The sequence below is a fragment of the Colletotrichum gloeosporioides genome (assembly GCF_011800055.1).
Source record: "Colletotrichum gloeosporioides strain Lc1 chromosome Unknown consensus_114, whole genome shotgun sequence".
NCBI lineage: Eukaryota > Fungi > Ascomycota > Sordariomycetes > Glomerellales > Glomerellaceae > Colletotrichum > Colletotrichum gloeosporioides.
Window position 1 is genome coordinate 107838 of NW_025544759.1, and position 23097 is coordinate 130934.

Consider the following 23097-nt stretch of genomic DNA (forward strand, 5'->3'; position numbering starts at 1 on the left):
AAAGCAAGGACGTCGCAAATCTTAGCCCAATAGGTTAAATTGGTCCTCCTGTATCTGAAGTCCATGGGACGAACTCTCGCCCCCATCTGCCCGCGCCATGAGTAGTCCATGTGCGAAATAAGATCAAAATGCAAGGATGACAGCAGAGTTTCCAGGCCCGAACGCCTAGACTGTTGCGCTGATGGGAGTCTGTGCCTGCTGTAAGCTATCCAGTTTGGGGGAACACTCGCCGGAGAAATGCGATCCCCGCGGCCGACGGGAGCCAAGAAAGTGTCAAGATCCAAGCAGGCAATCTAAAAAGCTTGTCTCACCAACATTCAACAAGGATGCACGATCTCGTCAAGACGAAGAATATTGCCCGCCTCCAAATGGAAATGGTCGTATGGCAATATGAATGTTTCATCTAGACTGAACCTTGACATGACTCTGCCTTCGGTTTCAACACCGATGTTGCCGCATTAATCTCCCATGACTCCGCCTCATCCGCGACGCTGCCGATATCCGAACTGTGGGCCGCATTGCATTTCCGTTCGCCGTCTTCAACGGGTCACGGGGAATCCTGCGCCGAAGGACCTGGAAGTCAACTTCGAGCTGTAAGATTTCTCTTCAGAAATGACATCCCACATCATCCCGTCAATCGACCATCGCATCTCACTAGTAGCAGCGACGAACGCCGCATGCCAGCCCACATTGATACGCAAGGTAATCAACGAACGGTAAATAGCGGTCTTGATTTTATGTACGATAAAGATGTTTCTACTCCCCCTTAACCCAGCCCTCCTTTTCGTTCTGCTCCTTACTGCGTTGGCTCCATGCTGGAGCAACGTCGATACCGTCTTCCTCTTCTCTGTCGCCCTGCTCCTTGGTCTCGTGGACTGTCGTCGGCTTATGTTCAGCTGGCGAGTAGACGGTGTACAGGATCAGTGGCGTGGGTCCCTTGTTCAAGAACTGGTGCTTCGTTCCGGCCGGGACAATAACCATGTCGCCAGCCTTGACCTCCTGCTCTTTACCGCCAACTTGAGCGAGACCCTTGCCAGATGTAAAGGTGAGAATCTGATCGACGGTGTGTACCTGATGATGATGTTAGGAGGTTCTACAAAATATAAATTCTCTCGTCGCTGATCGTACTTCTTCACCAATGTCTCCGTCTACTGGGACGGTCATAAGCACCAGCTGGGAGTAGAGACCAGTCCAAAGCACGCGCCGAAATTCGCCCGACTCCGACGGCAGTGCCGTGGTCATGTCAGGGAAGTATTGCATCTCCTTCTTCGGGGGATCGCTAGAAGGAGTAGGAAACCGGGCCATGCTGCTGATGTGGAAGAGGCACTTCTGGTGTACAGGCGTGAATGCAAGTGAGTTTCTCAAAGAAGCTCGGGAGATCTTTGGAAGGGAACGGACAGCTCTGAGCGAAAACATGAGTGCGGATTTCAGGTATTATACCGTCATCTGATAGCACTTCAATGTTCGAATGATATATCGTCGTTTTCAAATATCCTGGTCAAACTACATCATGATGTGGTGATGGTCTGTGGGATGGATACGTCATCGATCGGGCAGACCCAGTCATCGTTCGAGTCCTGTCAGGGTTCTCATGCCCCTCATAAAGGTACACATATCTATCAGCGCCAATTGCCATCGACTTATGACGACTTTCATTCGTCCCCTTGGTGGTCTAGAATTAGATTCGAACGTTTATCGGGCAAGCAGCGAGACAGTAGAGGTTGGCTCCGACATCGCCGAAACGTGTGGGTCCAGTTCGCCGGAGTACCCGGAGCGTCGCCGGGGTCATCTCGGCATCGCACGAGTGCGTGCCCTACAGTTGCTACATGTTAGACATTGCTGTTATGACGCAAATTGAGTTTTATTCAAACTTTTATACTGATATTTGAGGGTTGAACCTAAGATGGGACAGGGCATGTTGAATGCTGTAACTCCGGGAAAACAACAGCGATCATACAGCAAACGAGCGGCCGGCCGGGCAAGCAGTGAGCTTGAACCAGCCAAATAAAGACACAAAACAAATCAGTACTAAGGCGAGCCTCAGCAAGAAATCAATTGAGAGATCCAAACATCTCTCACGACCAACAGCTTCATCGCAGGCGAGCTCCTCACCGAGCACGCCCGCTTTTCATTTCTCACTCACACACCCTTTCCAAGCAGAACCAAGTTGGCGACGTTCATGACCGCCATGACAAGCCAGGTTAAGATCGCAAAGGCCGCAGTGTACCACGAGTTCGCCATCTTGACCACATAGCCCCCGTCCCTGGTGTTGGAGTCTTCCTCATCGGAGCTAGTTCGGAATCGAGCACCGCCGGCGCGGATCGTCATGTACTTGTTGCAGCAGGTGAAGTAGATCAACGGTGCCGTAACAAACGGGAGGACAACACTTAGAACAACTTGCGAAGCATCCAGAGCCTGACTGATTCCCTTGCGACCGACGGCTCCCGCGATGATGACGCTGGGAATGATGCTAATGCTGCGGGTCACGAGCCGGCGCAGCCAGGGCCGCATCTTCCAGTTGAGGGACCCCTCACTGACCATCTGGCCCGCGATCGTGCAGACTACTCCGGCAGAAATGCCGGATAGAAGCAAGGCGAGCGCGAAGACAGTCGCTGCCGCGGGAGAGATAGAGTCCTTGAGGAGCTTGTGGATGCTGAAGATGTCGGCGTCAGGAGCGTCGGGGTTGTTGTATAGTGAAACTCCAGCAACGATCAGGATAGCTGAGTTGACGAACAGCGCGAAAGTGAACAACGAAATGCTTAACTCGGCGATAGAGACTTTGAGGGAATGCTTGATGGCTCTGGCGGATGGCACGTAGTAGCCCTTGTCGGTGTTTCCGTCTGCGAAGTCTGTCTCGTCTACTCCAGGCGGCAGAAGGTTGTGCTTCGTGTCGTATTCTCGAAGACGGGGTTGAACGATGCCTGAGCCGAGATAAAGGCTGTGTGGCATGACTGTCGCGCCCAGAATGCCGCAAGCTTGGTAGAGACTGGATGAAGGTTAGCGACTGGGCTGTGGACTTGCAAGAGCAGCATCCTACCCCTTAGCTTCGACAATGGCATGGGAGGGCAGGTATCCTTCGAAGACATCTCCAACAGGCGTCTCTTGAATGAGAGACAGTTGGATACAGAAGCAAACGACTACTGCCATAACCAGGCCTACGATGAAGTACTCGAACGTTCTCAAGCCTTTCATGGACCCGTGCGGTCGGTAGAAGAATAGGATAACCATCACATCCAAGATCGAGATGGCACAGCCAGCTACCAACGGGATGGCAGGAATCAGAAGGTTCAATCCTACTGCAAAGCCAATCACCTGATGAGAATGTTAGACCATGACTCCTTCTCAGAGATACCCGGTTCACGGACCTCAGCAATGTCGGTTGCGATGATGGCAACCTCTGCAAAAATGTACAGGGCATAGTTCAACCAGCGAGGCAAGAAGGCCCGACAGGCTTCAGCCAGGTTGAGTCCAGTGACGGTGCCAAGCTTGATGCAAAGACTCTGAAGGAAGATGGCAAACAAGTTGGCCAAGAGGACGATGAAAAGAAGTCGGAAGCGGTAGGTCGCGCCAGCGGCGACGTCCGTGGCATAGTTTCCAGGATCAACTGTTCACATCCGATGGGTCAGTTTGCAGTCTCAACACTACCAAAATGCAACACGTCAGGGTAGAGCGTTGGTGTCTTACTGTACGCGACAGCAATCATGAAGCCCGGCCCCACGAAGGAGCCGAACTTCATGAGCGCCTTCTTCGCCCGAGCCACCAAATCCGAATGCTCCTTGTCATCGTGCACAGTGCTGCTAGGGGACGGAGGGATCTGTGAGTGAGCGTGAGGGAGAGGGGCCGCGTCGGCCCCATCTCCCGAGGGTCGACCAAGAATGATTGTCTTGGCCGAAGGGCCTCCCGGCGCCGGGCCCCCGTCTTTGTCCCGGCTCGGATCAGCTCGGGCTATGTCGGCGTCATCGGCAGCGGATTTATCCTGGCTACTGCCCGCGTTCAACTGCCTGGCATTCACTGTGCCGTTGAGGTCCTCGTTCGTGGTCAAATCATTGGACAGCGGGTTCGGGCTCTGGTTGTAGCCCTCCCCTTCGTACGGCTCATCGGTTCGCGATGGGCGGTTCATGATGGTCTCCCTCCCGAAGTTTGCTTGTTGTTTCGACTGTGAAAGAGCGAAGTGCGGTGAGTCTCGGGAGAAATCGTAGAGCTGTTCTTATGGCGTCGGGGATGCCGTGTTACCCGGGCCCCAGCTAGTTTCACCACGCAATCCACCGATCGGATGGCCGAAGCCGCCTGAGTCAGCTGCCCACCGGCCATGATCGGATGACATTAGCTCACTGCGGGGGCTGGGAATTGAAGATAAGCTTCAGATTCATCGCGACAGCAATACTATCTGAAGACGAGGTGAAGGTCAAGATGAAGCACGGACTAGACGAGACCCTCAATCGATGAGATCTCATTAGATCCGCATCACTGCGTAACAAATCATGATTGAGAAAAGCCCTCCTTTGTGGTGCGCAGATCATCTTTCACAACACCATTGGTCAGTGATCCTGCGCCGCTGTCGCACATGTTCCCGTGCGGAGATGTCGATGGATTGGGAAGCTCGGAGACAGTCGCTGGTCATGCTGGCAGTTTAGCGGCGCAGCCTGCCGTATCGCAGCGCCACCGAAGTTCTTTTGCGCCAAGTCATAAATCGACGGTTCGTCTTGGTGTTTGTTTCGCGCATCTCTTGGCTTTGTTGCGATACGGAAACTGCCTGTGGACAACTTGAATCACGATAAACGAGCGGGCTACAATGGCTGAGTCATTGGCAACTTTTCAGGGCAACTGTCACTGCGGGGCCAACCGCTACGAAGTGCAACTCCCAGTATTGCCCCAGCTCGTGATCTGCGACTGCTCGCTTTGCGCGAAGATGGGCTATGTCTGGATCTACGACGCAGAGGACAAGCTGGAGATTACGAGGGGTTGCAACTCAGATTTACTGACTTCGTACACTTCAAGCAGGGGAGAGGCACTTGAACATGAGGTGAGGCCGGCTAGTCATGGAGACAGACCATAGTGCAGTGCGACGCTAATCACAGTGCACCCGACAGTTCTGCTCGACATGCGGTACAGGCCTGTTCGGAACTCACACATCTGGTGTACAAGCCGGCAAGAAAGGGATCAACTTGCGTCCCCTTATTTCTAAAATTCCAGGAATATTTCTCAAGGGCAAAGAAGTTGTGACTATGGATTCTTCTGGTGAACTTGCTGCTTATCCCGGGAGTCTCAGGTCTGTCGCTAGAGGCTTGACCCAGAACATGCTCCCCGTCACACTCACACTGTCTCAGCATCGTCGAGACTCTTTCTGAGTCGGCATCGTCGCCACCTAAAGTCAACGCAACACCACCAGAAGCCACCGAAGAGCATCCCAAGCTCTACACTGGATCCTGCGAGTGCGGAGCTGTGCAACTCGCACTCAGAAGCAAACCTCTAGAGGAAGTCGAGATCAAGGAGGACAACTGCAGCATCTGCATCAGAGTTCGTGGCCTTCCTCAGGGCCATTTTCCTTCGGAGGTGCTGACATGTTGTTCCAACAGAATGGTACCGTCGGCGTTTACCCCCATCGATCTCAGGTGACGATCGTTGGCAAAGACAGTACCCAAGAATATCAATTTGGCCGCAAGTTCAACGGCGCCCCGTTCTGCAAGACTTGCGGGGTCCATTGCTTCGGAAACCTCTACGGTCCTCCGCAGTCAATCGTCGACAGGTTGCCAGAAGCCAAAAAGCAGTTTGTGAGGAAACAACTTGAAATTCAACCGTTGAACGTCAAGGTGCTCAACGAAGTTGATTGGAAGGGGCTGAACATCAAATGGACCAACGAAGGCGCTGAAGGATATGCTCTTCCGGATTAAATAATAGGCTGTCACATTTGAAGGCCAGCAATCCGGTCAAAAATTGAAGATCTATAGTCCGAATGGAGTCTTTTGGTGTGAATTAGATGGCACTGGGCACCAGTAGACGGCCGTCCCAGGGGAATCTGGCTTCCTAATCTATAATTATGTTAGCGTTCGGAGATTGGATCCGAAGGGTGGCGCAAAGAAGGCATGCAGCCATTATGCGTGGTACTTTTCTTTGAATTCTGCATCATTTATGCAGGCTACTCAGTAATACCAATAACAACGGGTGCGAGTCTGACATGGAGGTACTACCGCTTTGTTTTCAAGGTCAACGAAGCGGGCAACCTCTGTCTACTCAGCGCCTGCCACGTCAGTTCATTCTCAATCACTTTAAGTAGATTCCCTGGCCCCCGCATGTGTGAAATGGGACTTTGCTGGGTTGAATCACGTCACTTCCTCCGACCTTACTTCCTCCGAGAGAGAGAGAATTGCCAACAGCATACACAGCAGACTTTACTCTTCAGGTGTGTTCCTTGACTGTCTCTTTCTTGATGTCTAGATGGCGCGAGCCTACGTGTATAAGGCCAGACGTGGCAGTCGTGGGGGGCCTACCTTGCTGTCGGTGGTGCTATGCTGTCGCCTCCGTAGACGACGTCACATTCTCATCTCCTGTGCCCGCCCCGAATCAACCCAATGACGATGGCAACAATGAAGAGTACGAGCTGAGATGGCCGAACGTTGTGAAGTACATAGATGAAGTCGATTCATCAGATCCGCTAGCAACAATTATGCCTCGTTCGACACCTGACGTGGGACATCAGCAAGAGCATTCGAACGTCCCTCAGACTTTTTCACTATTTCAATCCGCCTTAAACAAGAATCACAATTTTACACACAGCTACAAAGAACAAAACCTGAAAAACCACCCATATGAACCGTCAAGATGCTACCCAGTGTTTTCAGCCGATGATGAGATCAGGGTTCTCGAGCTAGATTCTGACACTGGTGACAGCCTCCTCCACGGGGCTTTTACCAGAGTGCAGGTCGGTTCAGAACGGGCGCAGTATGAGGCTATTTCTTATACCTGGGCAGATGAATCTGGAAACTCGACTCGATGTAGGCCCATGTTCATCGGCCCATTTTGGGACATTGTACCCATAACTCGGAACTGTGAGAACGCCCTCCGCAGTGTGCGAATCTCTGTCGGCCTTCCACGCAGCATCTGGATCGACTCTTTATGTATCAATCAGGACGATGAGAAAGAGCGAACAGCCCAGGTGGCACTTATGCCGCGTATCTATGTGGGCGCAGCAGGCGTTTTAGTCTACCTCGGCATGGCAACATGCGATAGTGATTTAGCTATGGATGCTATGGCACGTTCTGGAGATACGGTCCCTTGCGCACACCAACGTTCTCGCAGCGGCTTATGCGAAATATGTCTCAAAGCTATTGAACATCTGTATGATCGGCCTTTCTTCAAACGATTATGGGTTGTCCAGGAAATAACCCTTGCTCGCACGTTAACCATCTTCTGCGGATCGAGATACGGACCTTGGACGCCCGACCAGATCACCAAGCGCCTTCAGGTTTCTCTTTGGACAAGACTTCACCGGAAAAGGCAGGGAGAGCCAGGACTCGAGCTACTAGGACTTCTGGTCGACACTAGCAGATGCGTCTGCAGCGACGCTAGAGACCGCGTCTTTGCCCTGCTGGGTATGTTGCACGGATTGAAGGATGGAATGATCACTGGAGACTACAGCCTCACATCGAAGGAAATCAGCATTGGAATTTCTGCATTTTTGATGCAGAGATGTGGACGAGGCCGAGAAGTGCTGTTGTGGGCCGGAGTCCATCAGGTCAAGTCGCGGCGATTGCCCTCTTGGGTGCCTGATTTCGTTGAGCCTATGAAATCGGAACAGAAGATTATAGGTCTTCTTCAAAGGTCACTGGCAATCTCAGGAGATATGAGTATCGGAACAGCATTGACAGAAGAGGTTCGGAAGAAAAGGCTATATCTTCCACCTTGCCTTCAGTCTACCATCCAAGTACACGCTCGAACAGCATCCTTACGTCTGACTGCAGTCAAGCTCTGCAACCTCAGAAGTTCTTTCAGGGCATTTGGTACTGGCCATGACTTTCATTCTTTTGTTCGACATGGATCTACCCAAAGAGCACATATACTGGTTCCGGGAGCCCCCAGGGGCTTCAAAGACCGGTCAGGTTGGCTGAGCATAATCTCGCAGGAAGACGGGCTGTACTGGCTCTATGGAATCGAAGGATTTGCGATACTGCGGCCTGACATTGATCAGGTCAGCCATCGCCTAATCTCTGGCTGTGATGTGTACTTTGAGACGATCGAGAATCAGCATGAAGAAACACAAAATCCAGGTCGTTGGCCACCGGATGGGAATTGGACCCGACGGCTTAGACCACTTTCGGAGTCGGATGAGGCAATTTGTTCAACGAAACTCCAAAGCCTTTTCCATACTGTTTCAATTCAATGGGGCACTGAGGGACTGGACAGCCAACGGACAGTGGATGCAAAGCCTACGGAACTTCTCCTAGACGTTGCTTTCATCCTAAGGCAATCTTCAAGGCAAGCGGTGAAGATGATTTGGGGAAGTTGGCAGAGATTGGAGCAGCGTCTATTGCCTCTTTTCCACAGCGATGAAGGCCTTGATACGATTCAAAGGTCTCTTGAAAGTGGTGTCATCTTACGTTGCGGCACTAGGGAAGACGGCAGGCCTCATGAAATTTACGCCTTCGAAGACTGCTACATGCAGTCCTTTGAACCTATTGCAACTCTCATATGGTCCATCCTGCCATCAGTAGGGATATACGCTGATGATAGCGAGGATCTCAGGCCTTCGCAGATTTCCGGAAGCCAGATTCTTAAGGACCTCAAGGAATGGGCAGAGCTTACCAGAACTCTCTTCTCCGCACTTGATACTCCATTGAGTACCGCTAGAGCATCGCAGCGCTTCTCCATTCCATTCTGGTATGTCCAGGAGCAATGGCTTACTAAGTGGGTGAGCTTTCAAGAAAGCTTTCCGGGCGTTGAGCCACTGACTGCCACTCGACACATGTTGCCTTTATTTCAGCGGTCCAAGATTCCAGAAGGCAGAAATGTTCATGAACCACTGCTGTCCCTGGTCAATGCTGCATATGCAAAGGCACAAGTTAAGCATTTGCTATGGGATTGGACTGTCTTCAAAAGAGACATGGTGAGATGGGAAATATTCTGGAAGACCTTGAACGAGGACACCTGGTTCAGATCATGGCTCTTCGACGAGGGATCAGACGAGTTTGGGAAGAATGGACAGGAACAAGGGCCTAAAGAGATGCTGAGGCGTTGGAGTCTAAGGTTGGGCACCTTAGAGGAACAGATGTCGCTTCGTCTTCGGCTCCGAGAATTCGATTTCAATATCGATAGCCGTGTTGATGTGGAGATCAAATGATCGGTCATATTAACAACCATTCCACATGCTACACAGCAGCGAGCAATGATCTTTCCGATGGGAGGCTTCATTGGCCCCGGAAGAGTAAACCAAGAAAGAGGAAGCAACCGCAGCGAGATTAGAAAAGGTGGAGGCCAAAGGAAAACCACGCGGACCGCGCTCAAGTCTGTTCAGAGGAGACTGAAGCTGGCAGGCCTCACAGCGCAATATTAGTTTCAAATCTCGAGTGTTATTCATTGAGCGCCGCGCCGCGTCATATGCGTTCCGAAGGCTTGCAGCACGCTCCCAGTTTACTCGCACGCAATGGGTGAGTCTGCCGCGGCTCCATGGACCACACAGGGATACGAACGTTGCTTGCTTGCAGTAATTAGGTTGAAAGCCGTCCCGCTAGCTGAGACGACCCATGTTCTGATTCTCAGCTCGACCACATTTGGCCTCCAGCTGCGTCCAAGAAGGGCAATTATAAACGAGGTGTGCATGAGAAATATTGGCGTTAGGCTGTATTTGTTTTGCCGCGAACAATTAGTGAAATCGGTATTTAAAGTTTGACGCGTCCCAAGATGCCTCGCATCCGCCCCAAATCACTCTCTGCGATCGAACATTGCGACGGCTAAACTACATGAAATAATGCCTGCAACGTACGATGTACCCCTTGACGGGAAGAACAAGCAAATAAGGCTGCTTGAGCTTCAGCCAGCAACAAGTCAGGATACGCCGATAAAATGTGTTCCGAATATTGTGTCGCTCGTGGATAAGCCCGTTTACACCGCATTGTCCTACACCTGGGGAGATCCTGCCGACAAGTGCGCAATCACCTTCGATGGCGACGATAACTTCCGCATTCCCAAAAGTCTTGATGGGCTTCTTCGCCAGATACGGTCCAGCGACTCCGCCAAAGCTATCTGGGCAGACGCCATCTCTATCAACCAAGCCCCCAACGCACCAGAGAAGAATGGTCAGGTTGCATTGATGGACAAAATCTACTCTCAAGCCACCGAGACTTTCATCTGGCTCGGGGGAGCAGCAGATGACAGCGACCTGGCAATGAGCGCCATTCACAGACTACACATCGATGACGTCTGGAATATCACTGCCAACACATTCAGCGAGCAGGAGCTGGTTGCCATCGTCGCATTGCAAGCTCGAGGGTGGTGGTCTCGCACATGGGTCATCCAAGAGATATTGCTCTCGCCGAATCCGGTCATTCTCTGTGGTTCGAAGACAGCATCAGTTGAAGCCTTCGTTCACCTTGACGATGTGAGGCGCGGATACCATCGCCCAAGCCGCAAGTACATCGACAATGCAGAACAGCCTTCCCGGTTTGAACTTACTCAAAACAAATTTTCGGTAATCTTGACAGACTATCCAGAGGACAAGGAACTCATCAAAGCGGGCCAATCAAACTTGAGTACATGGTCCAAAGTGGCTGACTACTTCTACGCTACGGACCCCCGCGACAAGATTTATGGGCTTCTTGGTATTGGGAAGCAACAGGAGAGGTCAGACCTGTTACCAATACTGCCAGACTACAGCGAGAGCGTAACTGTAGCAGACGTCTATGCTCGTGCAACGGCTCGCTTCATTTTGGAATGGCAGTATCTGCTGCCCCTCCAGTTCAACGTGGATGATGTTGACCCGGACCTCCATCTTCCCTCGTGGTGCCCAGACTACTCCAACCGCCCGGACAGGGAGAAGACAGCGTATAGAGGTTTTTGGCTCGGGCCAACTACCCCAAGAGGATTCTTCGCCAGCGGGCTCGATGTGAAAATTTCCGATGGTGTGGAAAAGATGTTCCCGCAGTCTACATCGTCAGACAGACATAGGAAGGTAATCCATCTTACTGGATGGATAATTGATACCGTGGTGTACGCAAGCGAGAACCCGTATCTACCGCAATACTCAGGCAGCAATGGGGGGGAAAGAGCACGGAACGTCAGGCAAAGAGCAGAACAGACGCGGGTCAATGTTCTGAAATGGGAAGAGGAGGCAAGGCGGCGGTTGTCGACTCAAAGCCCGTATCAGCCAAAGAGTGTGGACGATGTGTTTTGGCGCACCCTCATGGCTGACCGAGATTTCAGTTGGGATCTGGTCCCAGACTCTTATAAGCAATACTTTGATATCTGGCTGGGGCGTAGCCTTCTACCGCCACTTTTGCCAAGCCATGGAGATCCGGAAACCGAGGACGAACTGGAAGAGAGGAGACGGATCCATGTCAAACCTTTCACCGACTCAGCCATCACACGCACTCATGCCAGGTCCTTCATAATCACGGCCAGTGGATACATGGGCCTTGCATCTAAGAAGACTCTTGTGGGGGATACTGTGGTGGTGTGTAAAGGTAGCTGTGTGCCGTTTGTGCTACGGTCTCACAAGGATGTGGAGGAGTGGACCTTTTTGGGCGAGAGCTTCATCATGGGCATCATGGAAGGTCAAAGTGTTGCGAACCATCAGCACGCATCGTTTGTGATTGTGTGATGGGGATTGATTGCCGAAGATTGAGCTGCTGAGGTTTCTTGGTGAAACCATGCAACAAGAAGTTGCCATGTAGGTAGTCTTTCAACGGAGATGAATTTTTTATTTACTCGTTTCTATCCGAGTATTTCGAACTGCGTGCTAGTGAATAAAATCGATTGAATTGTTGCAAGCTATGGACTATTCGAAATTTCCTAACTTTCCCTGCAAGCACTCACCCAGATATTCCTTCAGAAGAAGTAAGGGCTGTAGTAAAAGAAAATCAGCAAAAAGATTATAGTGATAAGAATCATTCTAAGGATTCAACCAGTGTGTTTCAAGGAAAAGGATCGTATCTTTCTTCAACGTCTAATTATCTGAGTCAGGAGGATCCCGATGTGGGCTTGCCTTTCCTCCGTGGCCTCGGGGTGTCACATCCCTTAGCATCTACGCGTCGAATAGCTCAGACTTGTGAGCCTTAATCCACTGGGAAAATGTAGTTGGCTCTCTTCCCGTGTACTTCTTCAGGTTTGCGGATGCCTCTTTGTAACGGTCTGCCGGATATCTCGCCGACGTCTCTTCTCCTTCCAGCCAGTAGTCGGCGAGGGTGCGGGCCAATGGGGGAGGGACTTGTTGACGCGCAAGGAATTCTTCCTCTCCGATCTCCTTGATCTTGATCTCCCGACCGAGCTCTTGCGACACGATCTCCCATGCGTCTCTCTGTGACAGAAGATCGGGGCCACAGAGCGGAATAATCTCGGACTCGGTGGTTGGCTGTGCTAGCTTCGCACCAGCAACATACCCGATATCTTCAGGGGCTAGGTAGTCGCTGATTGCTCCAGGTCGGAGCAAGTAGACCTCCCCATTCTTGACGTCCTCGGCCTCCGAGCTAATGTTGCTGCTGAAGTACATTGGTCGAAGAATGGTACTCGGCAAACCGGTCTCCTCCAAGGAGACCTCGGCTCGTGCATGAAGCCCTGCGATGACATGGTTTTCTCTGACGGCGGCCTCCCTATCGGGATAAACCGTGTATGATGAGAGGAAGACGATACGTTTTATGCCCGCGTCTTTCATCGCCCCAAACGCCGACTTCATGGCATCTTGGGCCTGATGAATGACGTAGGTGAACGCAACCGTTGCCCCTGACTTGCTGATCGCACTGCGGATAGAATCCGGTTTCAAAAGATCTGCTTCAATGCGTGTGAAGTTGCTCTTTTCCTCCAACTCTCCGGAGAGGCCCGGGATTGGTTTTTTGGTGTTGCGCATAGCGAGGAAGATGCGAGCGCCGCGCGAGTGAGCCTCAATGGCCGCGGCCCTTCCAACAGCACCGGCTGCGCCAAAGATAATGACAGTTGGTGTTGATGATGCCATGATGGTCAAAAGATTTGTATGAAAAGAATTGAAATATTGAACAATCCGTGGTAGATCTTATGGTGTAATTGTTGTGACTTCTCCTTGAGGTTTCAATGAAGAAGACGGCATCAAGATTATTTATGCTTGGTATGGACATGCCTATATCATTGATTCATCCGTTTCGGGCGCCGGTGCTTGACAATCCATCCCGACAAGTCAAGTCGATCGGCTTTATTTCAAAGACAAGCTAAAAAGCCGTTAAGTCCGTCATGGCGATATATCCGAACGTGCCAATGGTGGGGGCAGGAAAGCATGTCACTTAATGACGCCAGCAAAATCAAAGGTCGGAACTCGGCACCTCAGCCGCCGTCTTCTTGCTGCTGCCACAGACCCTGCTCGGTACATGATAATGCTGTGTCGGGAAAAGATTGGTATAGGCACACATGGAGATTTTCGGCGGCTTCATGTCAGCTAAAAAGCCTGAGTGGGATTTACACACGCTAATTCCTCCACGAGGCAACCAGCCGACTCAGCCACTCGGCCTTTATCTCCACGGTATGTGTCTAATTAATATGGTATCCCGCACCCGTGTCCGCATTTGTAGGAATAATTTGATATCCATGATCTCAACACATTAAAATTCCGACTGGTTCTTTGAGCACGAATATCCGTGAAAACATGACGCACGCTCCACGGTCGGTTCCCGCTAACTGGCAGTTCTCCGATTGATGTGAATACAGAAGGAGATGCCGCAGATCCCACTCTGGCTCCATCGTGACCCTTCGATTTTGGTGAAGAAAAAGACCTTCGCAGTAACTAATATTATCCGTATCAGCGTAGTCCATATAGCGGCGTTCCCGTCCACGTGGATTCTTGCACTTGAGATGACTTGTGTGGAGTAAATGCGCGTGTTTTGGCGTTGGAAGGGCAATTTTGCTTTGCAATTGTCTTTTGATTTAAGTAGAAGACCTGGTCTCCAGCTATCAGCATCTCACTTTGTTTGCTCGGTCGTTTAGCACCATCGTGACCTCCCCAAAATAAAATCCTGGAAGCCTCACCTCACAAGAAACGTACACTCCCAAGTCCCATTATTTTGCGTAAATCAAGATCAGTCTTTCCGCTGGCGCTAATGCATGCCGGATATCCTGATCCAGAGCCTATTCAGAGAAGACTTGAGGTATGTTGCATTCTATCTGTCTATCTATCTGGCGAAAGTGCTCGCGCATGGAATATGAGGATGAATGCTGACCTCTCTGTAGTTCATCCAGAGCCGGCAGCAAGGGAATGGCGAGTGGTTGCACGAGGGCGTTGAAGGGGTGTTCAATCAGACATGGTAAGTTCACAACTGGACATCCATTTGCTTGTCTATTGCTGTCTATTGCGAGTGATAGTTTAGCTGACCTTTGGGGGAAACTGTAAGTATGATCGGATACCCGAACTACAAATTCTACTTCCCCGTCATAGCATTGGGTGCGTGTAAGAGGATGTATTTTCCCAAGATCAAGGTGTAACATCAGGGGGGAATCAGTGTCAATTCGAGGACAATTATCATCGGCCTGAAATCAATTTTGCTGGTAAAAATATCATACGTACTTATCGATGGAAGACGCCGCAGGGAATGACAAGTTTAGTGCCTTGAGAGAATGAGGGGGCGGTCAAATATCCGGAGGGCTGTTCCAGAGCAAGCTGGGGTACTTGATAGTAGAGTTTTGCTATCTAGGCGGATATTCCTGGCTATCCTAGCGGGTATTATATATAAATGAATAATAAGGGTAATGAAAATAACGATAATTATTAGTACGACAATATGGAAAGCGACGATAGGGACGAAAGGAACGACAGGAACGGCAGGAACGACAAGGACGATGAGGACTACAGGAACCACATGGATGATAGGGATATCAGGGATTGGATAGTAAGGACGATAAAGATAATAGGGGTAATGAACTAATAATCTAAAATAAGCTATTGTATCCATATAATAATAGTTACCCGCCTGGATAGCTAGAAGTATCCGCCCGGATAGCAGCTGTCAACGCAGGTTGGGTAAGAACATCGTGTGTTTGTATGGGAAACAGTACTAGGTACGATCTGGGAAGGTTGGCCCGCATAGAAAGCCAGTTGAAAGAGGGGATCGCCCTCCAATGCTTCATAAATACTCACTGCATTTGAATGGGGCATGGCACCTAGTTTGACCACTCAGGGCGCATGTATTTTAATCTAGTGTGGTCATCTTCTGAAAGTAGCAACTCGGGTGCTGCGCCGCTTTCCTGCATCCAATATTGACAGTCACATCCTGCGGCCCGCGGGTGCTGCGGGAGATAACCCAAGGCCCCCGCCAATCATTCCCAGCAGCGTATTCTGTATCGAACCAACTGATTATGGCCCAACGTGTCCGTTTCCCTTACTTTACTAGTCCTCGTCCTCTTTGATGCTTTGTGGGCGTCGCTCGTTTCGCTGGTGTGTTCGGCGTCGACTACATTTGTCAAGTATATCAGAGCAATGACTACCTCCAAAGCAGAAATTGGAGAGATCCAATCAGAAGAACCCCAGCTGTCATATACCAGAACAGCCGACAAATTTACAAGACTCTCTGATCAAGTATACCTCCTCGCAGCGCCACAAAATAGTCTTGATAAAGACATCGCCGACCAACATGGGCCAGACACGATACTTCTTTTCGGCTGGGGCGACGCCAGCCTCAAACATGTCGCCAAATTCGCCGATGGCTTCCGCATCCTGTTCCCCGGAGCCAAAATCATACTCGTTCTGGCACCAATCTTCAAGGGCTTGTTTTCGAGTCAAGACGATAGGATTAGCTGCGTTCAGCCACTCATCCACGAAGCATTTGGCACCGAGTCTGCCGCCCACACACCTGGGAAGGATCCGTCAGTCCTGGTTCATGTGCTGTCGAGCACAGGATGTCTGTACTTCACCGCCACTCTTGAAGGGTATCGAAACGCCTTCGGGCAAGTGATGCCACACTCGTTGCTGGTCATGGACTCCACGCCCGGGTCCATTGATCACAGCCCGAGCAAAATTGGGAGAATGGCGGATGCGATGGCCGTTGACGCTAGGTCCAAGGTTCCGTGGCCGCCACAAGTCACCAAGGTCATGTGCATCATGCTTCTCTATATGCTGCGCGCTCTAGAGCTGGCTCGTTCACGCGAGAATCTACTTGTTGTCGCTTTTAGGATGGCGAATGATGAGATATTTGAGACGAAGTTAGCCAGGCGGCTGTACATATACTCCAAGGAGGACCGCACCACTGCGTGGGAAGCTGTAGAGAAGCACGCAGATGAGGCGAGGGAGTTGGGTTACATGGTCGACAGCAGCTTATGGGAGGGCAGCGGACACGTTGAGCACATGAGAAAGTCACCGAAGAAGTACTGGAGTATCATCAGCAAAGCTTGGGAGGAAGCTAATGGTTCTTTGGTCGTAAAGGCTCGTCTATAATAATTCTCTATGCTAACATGAGGCTTCATAAACGGGAAATTCACACCTTGAATAAGTAAAATCCTCAGATAAATAGACCATCTAACATTAACATTCTTCGTTTGTCGACATAAAAGGGGTATCTGAAGACAATTCACGCATCAGAGCACATACGCCCGACACCTATTTGCAAGTTGGGACACCCAACACTGCTCGCTTAAACCTCAGCGGGCTTCTTTCCTCCATCACTGTCGACATGAACGGGGGCTCCTTCAATGGGTCCTTCAACGGTCTTGGGCTTCTCGAAAGGCGCCATGCCCTTCTTGAGGGCAACATCCTCCTCGAACGTTCCGTAGATGTCGAAGTCATCCTGAAATCCGAGTCTCTTGGGTTTGAACGCGAACGTCAAGATGGCGTACAGCGCTCCAGCTTCCAGGAAGCCAAAGATGTAGTTGCCAAGGTAGTACTTGTACAGACCATCGTTGATCTTGACGTTGGGATTGACAGCGGCGATCATGCCGGGCATCGCCGGTACGAAACACACGACCCAGGCGACAAAGGCGCGCCAGTTGAAGCCGCCGGTGTACCAGTAAGCGCCCTCCTTGGATCCGGTGTAGAGCTGGCTGATCTCAATCTTTTGGCGACGGATGATGAAGTAGTCCGTCATCATGATGCCGGTCAAGGGGCCCATGAAGACAGAGAAACTGGCTGCGACAGAAACGAAGACACTCGCGGTGTTGTAGAACTCCCAGGGCTGGACGGCCCAGGACAGGACGGCGGCAATGAGGGCACCGCGCTTGATGGTGATCCAGGTGGGAAGAAGACCGGCCAAGTCCATGCCGGCAGCGTATCCGTTACCGAGGATGTTCTCGGCAATCTGGCCCAGAACGAAGCCCAGACTGCAGAAGAAGGCCCCGGCACGGGACTTGGCGTTGTAGTCATCCATCATCCACTGAGTGATGACAGTGAGAGGGTTCCACATGGGCTCCTCCAGATCCCAGATAGCCATGGAGGCCGAGGCAGTCAGGATGGCGAAGATCGGGACGATCATGCCAGGGATGAAGAGAGAGAAGACGATTCCGGGCACTTGGTTGCCCTGGCGGCGGGCGAAACGGGTGAAGTCGCTCTGGTTGAGAACACCGGCAGAGATGTTTCCGACGGAGGCGATGATGCCGTAGACCCAGGCCCATTCCTTGGTGAGAGTGGAGATTTGCTTCGCGCCGGACTCAAACAAGGGACCGGTTCCGCCGGTGGTACAGGCCCAGATGGTAATGCCCATCATGGTGATCAAGACGATGATGTTGGCGATGATAACCGGCACCTTGGCTCGCTCTACGCGGATGAGCTGAGGGAGTTAGTACTCATGCAATTCGAAAAAAAGGTCATGATGAAGCACTCACTAGGAACGGGACGGAGATAATGTGGAAGATGACGAAGCCAATCAGGTCGCGGGTGACCATGTGAGCGCTCTCAGGGAGCGTGTTCTCCATGGTAAGGAATTTGTAGCTCCAGCTGCTCAACATGGCGGAAACACAGAGTCCTCCTAGCCATGCTTGAGAGCCGTACCACACGATGGAAAGCATGATTCGAATCAGCTGTCCGATGTAGGCTCCATTCATGCCGAGGATGATTCTGCGAGATGTTGTTAGTTGTTGGGCGTAGAGAGGGTCTCTTTCGCGATTGGCTTACCTCTGGGAAACAGTGAAACCAATGTGCCATTCACCACCCATCCATCCGTTGCCAATGACAAGCAAGCAGATCAGAACTCTAGCAAGAATCATCAGGCCGATTGTTTGAGGGATCGTGAGGCCCAGCGACAACAAGGATGCCGCGCCAGTCCATGCTGAAATGCACAAGCTACGGAGATGAAGTCAGCATCATGATGAGAGGTGCGCATTGAATGTCGAAACTTACTTCGAGATGGATCCAAAACCGAGGAAGGCCCATACACCCCAGGTTCTCCGGTTCGGTGGCAGAGGCGCGATGTCTGGGTTAATCCATTTCGTCGTCTCGTAACCGTGCTCGTCGTCGTCCCTCACCCTGATTCTCTCGAGGATAGCCTTGCCCATCGTGCCGTGATTGGACGACTCAGCGCTCAACAGAGGCGTGATTTCAAGTTCGTCGTCCGTTGAGGGGATCGTAAACTGCACTCGGTCTCCACTTGCTGATGGTCCGTCAGGTCGGGTACTCATGCACACGCAGACCACAGAGCACCTAGAACTTGTTGAAGAGTCTAGATGCGCAGTTTGTGGGATGAACAGTGGGATACCGCGAGGTCAAGCACATCAAATGAATCAAAACAAACTTTTTCACAAGCAGGAGATGTGGTCCTTATGTCGGCAGTAAAAAAAGACGCATTTCCCCCCACACGGGATCGATTGTACCCTTGACGACCCTCCTCGGGAAGAAGAAGGTAGGATGAGAGAGCCAAGTAGCTTATCAGATTGAGTGGTCCGACGCGCATCTGCAGGCCTCGACCCTTATCAGATCCATGCATCCCTGCCGCGCCCAGGAATCAACGAATCGAACTCCCACCAAGGACATCACGCCGACAGCCCGCCGAGGTCACATCGGACCCCGCACTTGGTTCCCGCCAGACCAGCCCGTTTGTGGGATAATCAGTGGGAAAATCGCCTGACCAGGCTACAAGACCGACGGCGAGAGCAGAGGAAAATTCGCAAAGTTAAAAAAATCACTGTGATTTCCGCCCCTAGCGCTATTAACACGTGCAGGAGACTTTGCAATCTTGGGGGGCCAAAAACGCCCGCGTAGAGAGATATGCGGGAAAGCGAACATGGATGCGCCCGCTCGTGAATATTCTGAGATCGTCAATTGGCCAACATCCATGGCGATGTTCTGGCGTCCCCGGATCACTGATAGCTTCTGGTGATAGCATAGATAACAACGCCTGTCCGGCAGTTCACCTAGTCCCACGCGGTCTCGATGAATCCGAGACAATGGGTACGGGAACGGCTGAGCCGCGGGGCGTATCCATGACCAACGTGCGTCTCAAAAGAAGCCTATTTCAACGTCAAAGAGACCCGTGAATTAGTGTAGATAGATAAGGGCTCGTCCGGAATGCACGACTCCTCCCACTTGCCGACTAGGCGAGTATTTCCATGCCCAACACCATCCAGCCCCGAACGCCGCTACCATTGGATGACTCAAATAGGAAGACACTCTCCCGGATAAAGCTGGGCTAGCACCATCCAGTTCCAGTCCTGGCCTGCATCTCTAGCTTTCCACACCCTCTCCTCGACGAATGTCCGCGTCCGCTCGACGGTGACCGTCTTTCGATGCGTGCCTATCGAGTCGAACACATCCCGCACAGCAGTCCTGTCCTCATCATCTAACATCTCGCAGGCCGCCAGGAAAACGGGCCACAGCAACATCTTGGTCTCTGCAGGCGGGCCGCTGGTGTAGAGCATCACGTCGTGAGCCTTGCTTAACGCCTCAGCGTCTGCTGTGGGGGATGAGTTGGGGAGGTTAAAGAGACGATGCAGGTACAGGAGGGCCCCCGCCCGGTAGCATGCAGCCTGTGCACGGAACTTGCGCGACGAGCGGAACGAGAGGCTGTCAGATATCATGGGGCGCCAGGCTTCCAGCCGCATGCGGAGGGAGTCCGCTCGCAGAAGGGTATCGGAGCAACCCGCGTCCAGCCAGCCGTCGAGGCACAACGAAGGCGGCGAAGTGTCATCCGATGTGGAGATGGTCCCGGGTCCATCCAGGAGAGAGTTGTTAAAAGCAGGCTGAAGGACCTGATCTCGAACCTCCTCCGCCAGCGTGCAGAGTTCTTCGAGGAGAGGCATCATGGTCACGGTGTAGCCGAGCAGTCGGTCAGGCTTGGGCTCGTCTTCGAGCCAGACGTAAGTGGGCACTTTGGGCCGGCGCAGCTGGACGAGCGAGACCACGAGATCTTGTCTGGCCAATGCGCGGAGATAATATCTCGCAATAGACGATACGTTTCCTCCAGCAGAGACGTGGTGTGTGATGAGAGACGCCACGTTGGACAGGACAGTAGGAATGGTAGCCTGGTGTCCTGGTTGCGCCAGAGTAACGAGCTGGACCCTGTGAGCATACGATCCATGTTCACCACCCGAGATTCACAGTCGGATGAGAACGTCCCACACGGAGCATAGAACTCACCTCCATTGCGCAAAGACCGAGAAGTAAGAACAGAGCTTCCTCAAAGTAATAACTCGACGGCTTCATGCTCCTCAGATTGGCAAGTATTCTTGCCCTGCGATTTAGCACCGGCAAAAGCGTTTGTGAGGTGTTGTTCCCCATCCCCACAAGATATGAGTAGCCAACCGCCGACACGGCGTCTGCGACCGTTACTGGATCTTGCTGTAACATCATCAAGACGTTGGCGTTCATCTCGCACACAAACTCCTGGCCAATCAGCAGCTCAAACGGGTGTCTGTTGAAGTAGACCTCAAAATGCGGCTGATCCCCGACCGGCACCGTGCCAGGCGGGATGAGCGAGAAGATCCTCGGGCTTTCCACCACCAGCGTCGGCCGACACTCAGCCTCCGCCGGGGTGGTTGCCACGGCGATCGTCTCGGTCACCGAAGCCTCGCTCGCCGGAGTCTTTGGCGACGCCGCTGCTGCTCCCACTGCGCTCTTGCCACCGCTGCCACCAGCAGCGACACCAGACGAGGCCGTGGACGGCGGCAGTGACGCGTTGGATGATCGCGAGTGGGTAGGGGCAGGCGTCTTGTACCCCTGGCAGACGTGCCGACGCCGGGCGCAAGTACCGCATGACGGGCGGATCTCGTCGCACTTGACCTTGGCCCGGCGGCAGTCGATGCAGCCGTTGCGCGACCGTCGCGTGGGCGGGATCGCGGGCGCCATTGCTGCTGCTGTCGTATTGGCAGAACAAAGCTCGCGAGAGGCTGATCCAGCAGAGAGGAGGGGTTCGGTTTGACGTGGCTCGGGGTAGGATCCGATTGAGTGGTGCTGTGAGATTGGATGGGATGGGATGGTGTTGATTGTTGGTGGCGTGCGGGAATCGTTATCGCTCGTTCCCCTCACTTTTCCCACAGAAGCAATAATTTTCTGCAGCAAGCTGTTTGTGCTTTAGGGCCCTAGTAGGCTCAAGACAAGGGTGTAATTGTATGGACGGCGGCAGGATGCCACGTTGGTGAGCGATACAGATACTTTATTATCTTATCAGATCATCTCGACCCAGCTAGGCCCCGCGACGGAGCAAGGGTCTGGCGGCCGATATTAATGAGGGGAATAAGAGCCACTTACGGCGGCACATCGGAGGTGACGAACCTGCTCGGCCGGGGCTAATTAATGTGGTGATGGCCAGTTGAGATCCACAAGGGTATCCATTCCGGTAGTTGATCATAACGAAAATTTTCAGCACTGGATGAGGTTCTGGTCTGGTACTTCGTACAGTGAGTTCTGCAGCGGCATCGGGTTAGAGCCAAGTATTCCACGTTCCGGACCGAGGCATTGGGAGATTTTGTTTGGTGTTGTTTTTCAAAGGCTCGGGTGCATCGGCGGACCCGTTGACGTGCTCGCGCCTTTCAGTGTGAGCGTTGAGTCGTCCCATGTTGACATGTTGTCCCACTCAAGAGAGCAACTGATGTCGCGACAGTGTTCAGCCGATGTCCGCAGGTGCGAGACGGTAGTCGGCCGGGCCCAGGCCTGAGGCCTGAACCCCAGCCTAAATCCCACCTTTACGTAAGGGATCAGCTATACTACTTTATAGCTAGGCGCGCCTAGTACTTATAGCTAGATTAATTAAGCTACTTTATATAGGTTATAAACCCTCTAAATACCTAAATCTATCTACTAAATAATAAGGTTATTCCTAAGTAGCTATTAGAACTTTAACTTTATAGTTTAATAATTACTATAAAGTAATTAATAAATTATTAAGTTACTAAAAGTAATACTTCTAAGTAGAGGTTATAACTATTATAATATATATCTCCTATTTATAAAATCTCTTTAGCTTTTAAACTACTAAAGTTAATAATTATTTAATAATTATTATAGTTATATAATAATAACTACTTAATAAATATCTAATAATTATTTATAATTACTTTTTAAACTTCTCTTAAATTATTAAATTAATTAAATAAATTAATATATTTTTAATTAATAATCTAACTCTATTTTCTTCTAACTCTACTAAAAGGGGATTATTTTAAACTAACCTTCTCCTTTCTTCTATTATAAACTTTATAATTAGAGTAACTATATAGAAAGTAGTTAATAAGAGATTAGATTTAAGAAGTTTAGTATATAATACTATCCTTAAATTAATTAAAACTACAAATTTTAAACTATAGGAGATTAATCTTAAGAATACCTTTAAAGTAATAAGATTATTTTTCTACTTAATAGCTAAAAGGATACTAATTAGATATAATAAAAATATAATTTTTAAAGAAAATAAAATAGTAATAGTTAAAAATTTAAACTCTTTAAGTAATCTAATATTTATAGGTTTTATATTTACTAAATAGTTATTTATAGAGAAGATTTAATATAATCTCTTAGAA

At 51.0% G+C, this 23097-nt stretch overlaps 9 protein-coding genes across 9 annotated transcripts; 4 read left to right on the forward strand and 5 right to left on the reverse strand.

The window, feature by feature from the left end:
- Nucleotides 1-756: 756 nt before the first annotated feature.
- GCG54_00014379 (uncharacterized protein) lies at nucleotides 757-1416 on the reverse strand (the record flags this gene model as incomplete). Its single annotated transcript, XM_045414217.1, has 2 exons — nucleotides 757-1071; nucleotides 1129-1416. 2 exons carry the CDS (start codon nucleotides 1414-1416, stop codon nucleotides 757-759), a joined length of 603 nt encoding a protein of 200 aa, XP_045256683.1.
- Nucleotides 1417-2139: 723 nt separating this feature from the next.
- On the reverse strand, nucleotides 2140-4120 carry GCG54_00014380 (Manganese transporter SMF1; the record flags this gene model as incomplete). The annotated part of the gene is made up of 4 exons (XM_045414218.1): nucleotides 2140-2986; nucleotides 3038-3312; nucleotides 3366-3604; nucleotides 3685-4120. The coding sequence occupies 4 exons, from the start codon at nucleotides 4118-4120 to the stop codon at nucleotides 2140-2142; spliced, it is 1797 nt and encodes a 598-aa protein (XP_045256684.1).
- A 672-nt stretch (nucleotides 4121-4792) lies between these two features.
- On the forward strand, nucleotides 4793-5891 carry GCG54_00014381 (uncharacterized protein; the record flags this gene model as incomplete). The annotated part of the gene is made up of 4 exons (XM_045414219.1): nucleotides 4793-5023; nucleotides 5091-5269; nucleotides 5328-5517; nucleotides 5577-5891. The coding sequence occupies 4 exons, from the start codon at nucleotides 4793-4795 to the stop codon at nucleotides 5889-5891; spliced, it is 915 nt and encodes a 304-aa protein (XP_045256685.1).
- Nucleotides 5892-8485: 2594 nt separating this feature from the next.
- On the forward strand, nucleotides 8486-9334 carry GCG54_00014382 (uncharacterized protein; the record flags this gene model as incomplete). Its single annotated transcript, XM_045414220.1, has 1 exon — nucleotides 8486-9334. One exon carries the CDS (start codon nucleotides 8486-8488, stop codon nucleotides 9332-9334), a length of 849 nt encoding a protein of 282 aa, XP_045256686.1.
- Nucleotides 9335-9961: 627 nt separating this feature from the next.
- On the forward strand, nucleotides 9962-11809 carry GCG54_00014383 (uncharacterized protein; the record flags this gene model as incomplete). The annotated part of the gene is made up of 1 exon (XM_045414221.1): nucleotides 9962-11809. One exon carries the CDS (start codon nucleotides 9962-9964, stop codon nucleotides 11807-11809), a length of 1848 nt encoding a protein of 615 aa, XP_045256687.1.
- A 423-nt stretch (nucleotides 11810-12232) lies between these two features.
- GCG54_00014384 (uncharacterized protein) lies at nucleotides 12233-13156 on the reverse strand (the record flags this gene model as incomplete). Its single annotated transcript, XM_045414222.1, has 1 exon — nucleotides 12233-13156. The coding sequence occupies one exon, from the start codon at nucleotides 13154-13156 to the stop codon at nucleotides 12233-12235; it is 924 nt and encodes a 307-aa protein (XP_045256688.1).
- Nucleotides 13157-15640: 2484 nt separating this feature from the next.
- On the forward strand, nucleotides 15641-16594 carry GCG54_00014385 (uncharacterized protein; the record flags this gene model as incomplete). Its single annotated transcript, XM_045414223.1, has 1 exon — nucleotides 15641-16594. One exon carries the CDS (start codon nucleotides 15641-15643, stop codon nucleotides 16592-16594), a length of 954 nt encoding a protein of 317 aa, XP_045256689.1.
- Nucleotides 16595-16790: 196 nt separating this feature from the next.
- GCG54_00014386 (Thiamine transporter) lies at nucleotides 16791-18765 on the reverse strand (the record flags this gene model as incomplete). Its single annotated transcript, XM_045414224.1, has 4 exons — nucleotides 16791-17918; nucleotides 17974-18205; nucleotides 18263-18430; nucleotides 18488-18765. 4 exons carry the CDS (start codon nucleotides 18763-18765, stop codon nucleotides 16791-16793), a joined length of 1806 nt encoding a protein of 601 aa, XP_045256690.1.
- Nucleotides 18766-19737: 972 nt separating this feature from the next.
- Nucleotides 19738-21427, reverse strand: GCG54_00014387 (uncharacterized protein; the record flags this gene model as incomplete). Its single annotated transcript, XM_045414225.1, has 2 exons — nucleotides 19738-20634; nucleotides 20720-21427. The coding sequence occupies 2 exons, from the start codon at nucleotides 21425-21427 to the stop codon at nucleotides 19738-19740; spliced, it is 1605 nt and encodes a 534-aa protein (XP_045256691.1).
- Between the last annotated feature and the right edge of the window lie 1670 nt (nucleotides 21428-23097).